The sequence below is a fragment of the Anser brachyrhynchus genome, assembly GCF_964034855.1.
Source record: "Anser brachyrhynchus genome assembly, chromosome: 5".
NCBI lineage: Eukaryota > Metazoa > Chordata > Aves > Anseriformes > Anatidae > Anser > Anser brachyrhynchus.
Genome location: NC_137699.1, coordinates 13,134,694 through 13,141,361, shown reverse-complemented (window position 1 = coordinate 13,141,361; position 6,668 = coordinate 13,134,694). Strand labels below are relative to the sequence as shown.

General features: G+C 46.1%; 1 protein-coding gene across 3 annotated transcripts in view; it reads right to left on the bottom strand.

The window, feature by feature from the left end:
* The window catches only part of SYT13 (synaptotagmin 13), a 28,562-nt gene that overhangs the window by 14,309 nt on the left and 7,585 nt on the right, over positions 1 to 6,668 (bottom strand). For 2 of the 3 annotated variants that reach the window (XM_080592578.1, XM_080592577.1), the window contains 3 exons: positions 6,340 to 6,480; positions 4,389 to 4,702; positions 47 to 176 (listed from right to left, as the gene is read on the bottom strand). In XM_080592578.1, the coding sequence (XP_080448704.1) occupies positions 47 to 176; positions 4,389 to 4,702; positions 6,340 to 6,480 (585 nt within the window). The remainder of the gene's footprint in view (positions 1 to 46; positions 177 to 4,388; positions 4,703 to 6,339; positions 6,481 to 6,668) is intronic. The other variant, XM_080592579.1, reaches the window with a different exon arrangement.

The window sequence follows — 6,668 nt, the reverse complement described above, 5'->3', positions numbered from 1 at the left end:
AACAATAATCTCTGTTTAGTGCTGTTCCACTCACTATTCCACTCACCATTTCCAAGTAGATCTTTCAGCTGCTTGGAATGGAGATTTTTAGCCTTAATAATCACCACAAGCAGGCGGTTAGCTGCCGGCAGGTAGCTGACAGACAGCAGAACCTCTCCATGGCCTGTAGATGGCTCCTGGAAATGAAGATACAGGAAGGGTTAATTTTTGATACAATCTGGGCCATAACATTAGGAAAACTGAATAGTACAAGGGGATGGGTGTAAGGTCATAGACTGACCAAGTTGTCTCTCTACAGGAGTCTTTAAAATTAAAAGGGGTGAGAATAAACCAGGAAACATGTCTGAGACGGTTCCTTCACTCATAAGGCCCAGCTCACATGGGTTACTTCTTTCTTCTGCTGCTGGAAAGCAACTGCTTCCCTACAGCTACTTTTAGTGTCATATTTAGTAAGAAGAAAAGAATTTGGGGCTGAACTGTGTGCAAATAGGTGGATACTTGTTTTAAGAGAAACTATATAGCTGTCCTTTATTTATATCCCCTACTTCCATTACTGCTTTTCATAATTCGCTTGTCATTTGTGTGAGGGGGTTCTGACCAGACATGGCGGCAGGTTCCACTAACTAACTGCCAAGCAATACCTTAGATTGTGCCACACAGCCATACTCTGGAGCCAGTGTTGAACCTTCTTTAACCCTTATCTGGTATTAGAAAAAACAACAGCCAACCTAAAGCCCTCTGTCAGTTTTACCTTTCCTTCCTGGCCTGTCCTCCCTCAGCCTGTGAACAGCCCTGCTGCCCAGGTGGGATTTCCTCCGGGTCAAATGCTCTGAACAATCAAGCATTCACTCCAGGAGACCATGCTTTGTTTGTTGTTGTTGGTGGTGGTGGTGGTGGTTGTTTTTTTGTTTTGTTTTGTTTTGTTTTGTTTGTTTGGTGGTGTTTTTTTTGTTGGCAGTGGGTTTTGTTTGTTTGCTTGCTTGTTCTGTCCTTTTATTCCTTTCCTCCCATCAGCAATTGGCCTCTTAGCCTCCTGACCTTTCCTCCCGTCTCTCACTCTGCACAAGTATCCCCGTAGGCAGAGCAGGAGGGAAACGATCGCGCCAGGACCTGACCTCGCCTAGGAAAGCAGCGCTGCGGCCTGGCAGGAGCTGGATGAGGAGAAGCTGCGGGCCTGTGGCGAGGGGCGAAAGGGAATGGCTGCTCTCTTGGTGAGTGCAAGCTTGTGACAGAAATCTGTTTTAGTGTGTGGTTAACAACCCAGAAGAGTCACAGAAAGCCAATGTCAATTCAATAGACTCCCTTTGGACTCCTTAGCGTGATCTACAAGCTTTAGGGCAGACAGCCCTTCTCCAGGCCATTTCTGTGCTCTCCACTTGCCGTTTTAAGTGAGCCATAAATATTTCAAATTAAGTTTTCACCGGGTTTCTTGCAACAGGCAAGGACAGGCCCCCTGTACGCTCCCTGTGAGCTGATTGAGTCTCCAGAAAGCATAGCTGTCCTCAGTGTCTGCTTTGAATGATTTATTTGTCCTGCACAAATCAGGTGGGAGGCCATTAGCAGGGAAGCCTGAAATTCAATCCCCAATCAGCACAAGTAAATCTTCCTTCATACACTCAGGTAGCAAGGAAAGGCTTGTATGTGTTTCACTTACAGAAATCCTGTCCTAAATGCAAGTGAATCTAAGAAAAAGAAACACAAAAGCAGAGGCAGATTTAAGTGGCTGTGTGTCCACGACAACAGAATAGGTGTTTGTACATGGAGGGACCAATCCAAATACCACCTCAATACAAAAACACAGTTTAAGTCAAGTTATAAACTGTTTTTTTTTTGCTTATGCATCCGCCCTGTATCTCACCAGGTCTCACTCTATAGCTCTTGGCTATAATAAGGTTCCTTTACCTCCAGGCACAGATAGATACAGTAAAGGTTGAGAGGTAGAGAGAGGGTGGCAGGTGTGAATGCACACGTGTACACACACATGTTGTACACACACATTGTACACACACATCACATGTTGTGCTTATGGCTTTTTAGCCTCTTATGTTCTGATCAAGTTCTTGACCAGCCTGTATCCATATGAAACCAAAACCTGTAATGGTTGGTTTCTGCTGGAGTTTTGCATGAAGAGACTGAGCCACGGGTACCTTTCCTTCTCACTCTTTCTGTTGTGTTTGTTTGTTTTTTCCCTTGTAAATTCATAACCAGCACTTTGTGCTACAGCCTAGCGAATTCACACAACTGCCAGAGCTTCAGTCTTCCTTTCTGTGCACTGAGGATAACAGGCATCAGGGGGTCATCGGTGAATTACATGTGCAAGGCACCATGAACTCACAAAAGGGAAGGTGCTATGCAAGCAGCCGCTATCATCACTGTCATTAGCAAAGCACTGGGAGGGAAGGAAGACAAGATAAGGATATCAGTCTGCAGCATCTATGTTTTGCATTGCTCACAGCACTCCATGAATTCCTGAATACTAATTGCACTACCTGGTTAGCTGTAAGCTTCCCTCTGAGCTCTTCCTTGTGTGGGAGAATTACCGGGAGGCTAGGAATAAAAATTCTGCAGCACACAGCTTTTCAAGGAAATGTCAGACTTTAAACAAAGACCAGTAACTTTGTTCCTAGATGGATGCTGTCAAAAATAGCTGCTCTTTTTTGATCAGCTCTTCCTCACTCCCTCCCGCTCTGGTTCTCAATGAATGATTCAGGATCTGTATATAAGCTATCTGTGCAACGGTTGGCTCTCTCAGGTCCCAGATGACGCAAATTCAGCTTCCACTGCACATCCTCAGCTCAAACTGGGGCACTGTTCAGCAGTACTGTTAGTGGTAACCTTGTGCTGTCAGCCTGGAGAAGCAATGAGTGTTGTCCTGTTTCTGTGTGTCCCAGAGTACCCAGTATGTCAGGACTCTGTCAGGTGTACGAGTGAAAAGTGACCATTGCTGTGGACTGGCTGCTTCTTGGGTATTGTTTACAAAGCAGATACTACAGTAGATTAGGGATCAGAGAGAGCTCTGTCTATCTTGGTCTGGGAATTAAAATTATTATGGCTTATATTGGAATAGGGTTTTTTTTGGACATCTTTTTTTGAAGCAACAATCTGGGGTCTCAGTTCAATTTACAGCTATTAGGTACCTATTTAGCCTTCTGCTTTATGAAACTGATTCAGACCACCCATTTATTTCTTCTGCCCCTTTCTCTGCCAGAGTTTTTTTTTCAGAATAGGCGGCTCTATTAGCATTCAAGTGGTGATCAGATAAATTAGCAACATTGGAAATCAGAAACAATCTACTCTGTGACTATGACCAGCTCAGTGGAGAGCTCTCACCCCCAATGGTGACAAGCAATAATTTATTATAGCAGGGTTAGCAACAACACTAGCGTTATTTTGCATCACTCACCTTGTGCCATACCAGAGTACAGTAGGTAGCTGTTTGTAGCCATGTACTATAAGCAACAATAGCAGTGTCCTGCTGCTATGTTGTTAAGCATATTGCTGCTGCTAGAATAATCTAGTTTACAGCAGGGAAAAGGTTCCTGAGGAAATTTGCTTGTAAAATGTTAATACAAATGAGGCACTCCCTGTACATACTTCAAATACTGTTGGAATCTTCCCCTATTTTCCCTGTCTGTGTGACTGGGAAGATGTGGATAACAAAAGAAAGATAAGTTTTGTCATAAAAACAAAAAATGAAACAAAACAACAACGCCCACCAAAAAAAAATAATAATAATAATTAAAAAAATACAATGCAATGGGTGATATTTTGACATCAGCCAGAAAAAATAGCGCTGCTGGGCTGATTGTACTGAGGAGCAACGGCTCCTTGTCTTCAGTTCAGCATTTTGGTCCCATCAATGTGTTTCACTTGAATAGCTAAGGGCTCACTCAATTGCTACCATGTACCCTACCCCACCCAGCGCGGCAGAGTCCCTCCTTCCTGCAGTGTAGGCACAGTCTGGTCGCTGAACTTTTGCTACCACAGTCCCTGCATCATTAACACACAGAAACTCACGTATCTTCTAAACATAGACTTTGAATTGCAGATATCAGTGTCAGATTGTCATGTAATTGAGGGAGGGGGAAAGAGAGCTTTGGCACACATGCTGGGAGTTGTAGATGCAGGGACTGGGTTGATGGGCTTTTGATTGCTTTCTGAAATGGTGAAGTCAACACATAGCAGTGCTAAGTGACTTCTGCAGTCACATCACCAGGCCAAACCTGGGCCCAAATGAACAGAGCCACCCACCCAAGGACATGCAGCTGTTTTGGAAGAGGGCTTCTCTTCTCCAAAAAAAACCACTGTTTTTTTTTTGGAGAGTTTTGGAGGTTTTTTTCCAAAAAAAAAAGGAGTTTCTGGTCTACCAACACAGACTTAGTCCATACCTTCTCTGGCATCTTTAGCCTTTCCCACTGGGCCATCCCAAAGGAGTCCTCTATGTCAGCAAGGCTCAGTTTGAGTTCCCCCACAATGCTGTGTCTGGAGAACTTGTCGCAGTTTCTCAGGGTGAGAGTCAGTGTCCCCTCTGGCATCTCCTCCTCGGTTAATGGGAACCGCAAGACCTCCTCCCAGAGGGTGTGAAGCACCTTCTTCTTCAGCTCTGTCTGGGCTTCAGCAATGCCAGACTTGCTCACCAGTGTGCCCAGTATGTAGCAATGGCAGCCAGCATCCTGGTCACCGCTCATTCTGCCATGCATAGCTGGAAAGGAAGGATTGACTTTAAGGACCTCTCATAAAAGACAGCCCATAAATATTGGTGGCTAAATTGCTTATTTCATAAGAGCCATAAAATAAAACAGCCACATAGACACTGACTCCAGTTCCTGCTTGCACAGAGCAGACTAAGCCATGAGTTCGTGCTGTGGTGTTTTCCTCATGCTGCACAATGTCTTTGTCCTTCTGTCGCTGCAGAAGGATGCTGTTGGTGTTTGGGAGACCATCGCCTGAGTTCAAAGAAACATGCTCTGTTGAAGATGCAGAGCAGCAATGAGATGAGACACAGCATGGCACAGGGACAGGGAGCTCTCATTTACCTTTACCTTGGCACAAAAAGAAAGCTTCTTAAAAAGGTTTAGAAGCAGCATTGTCACTCATAGGCATCAGAGATGGGAGAGAGCTCTCTCCTGGCACACATCCACACCTGCAGGCCAGGGCGGGATATGCCTAAGGGTTATTACATTCTGCTTGTCCAACCTCTGGCAAATAACTCCTTCAGAAGCCACCCCACAGCCCAAAAGATCTGTGTCAAGAGACATTGATCCCTATTTTTATATCCCTTTTATGTTGAAAAGTCTAGAATGAGAATGGCATTTTATGCTCCTCTTCTGCATCAAGAGAATTACACTGCCTTCTGTGCAGCAAGAGGAGCACTCCTTCCCTAGAGGGGTCATGGAACAGCAGGACTCCGTGGGCAAAACTGAAGTCCCTGCTGCAGTCAGTCTGAGGAGAGCTGTTCCCGAGCTGCCAGGCCCCACGGAAAACTGTAGTCCCCTGATTTCTGGGGGAGAGGAGCTGGGGAGCAGAGCAGACACAGCTTGAGTGGCACTGGGGCACCCAGGGAGGAGCAGGCTTGCAGAAGGGCCATGCCGGCAGCCCAGGGCATCCACCCTGCAGGGCAGCAGAGGCTGTGGGAGGGATTGCTGCTCCAGTCGGCCCACAGCAGCAGCCGCCGTTTAGCACCCATTCAATTCTCACTTCAGAGGGTGTGATTTGATTAGGCTTCCACAGAGATCTGCACTGTGCATGAATTATTCAGTCAGCTTATTTTACTTTCCCAGAGGAACCAATGATGCTCCAGCCCTGAGCAGAGAAGCTGTTACGGTTGTCAGTCTCTACTTCAGAGAGTGCCGCAGAGCCCAGCCGCCTGGCCAGGCGGTGCCAGAGGAACCTTCTTCCTCAGGGGCCTACAGGGTAAGTCTGGTGTCTACAACTCACCTTCTAACTTGGCCTGAGCAAGAGGCAGTAGGGAGTGGGTCATGTTGAAGATAAGAAGTCACAGAGAGGAAGGAGATAGCAGATCCCCTCCCCTATCCCCAAAGTAAAAATTAAATAAGAGGTTGCTTTGTACCAGGGCTGGGACTAGAGGAGTCCATCCTGGTTCCTGGCTTCTGCTTCTGAGCTGTGCAACAGATTGCTCCCAAGCCATGCCCTGCACATTCATTCGAGCACTGACATCTCTAGGTATTTCTATTCTGCAAATGCAGCTGCCAATGAAACATCCAGCGGTTCTGGGGAAATATGTTGATTTTAATGTGGGAGGGGAACTCTCTATAAAATCAGAAGGTGTCTTGTACCTTCCAGACAGAGAATCACTAGTAGCAGAACTCAGCCCCTTACCTTCCAGAAGGGCCACACGCAGCTCAGCTTTTTCTTGATCGTATGTGAGGGAGTAGCGCAGTTCAGGGACCTGGTTACAGCTGGCTGCCCTCTCGGGGTTCAAGTGCTCTGTGACACACACATCTTTTACCACACCTGAAACTGAAGTAACCCCATTAGCAAGCAAGTCTTCACCTTCCAAGAAGGACAAACGCACCATGTCTGGACTCAACTCTTCTAAATGTCTTACTATGCCTGCACTTTGTATGCAGGAATATCACTTCTGTTCCTTCTTCTTCCCTCACCGAATCTCCTTCTTGCTCTCTCTTCTCACACTTTCAGGTCTTCTA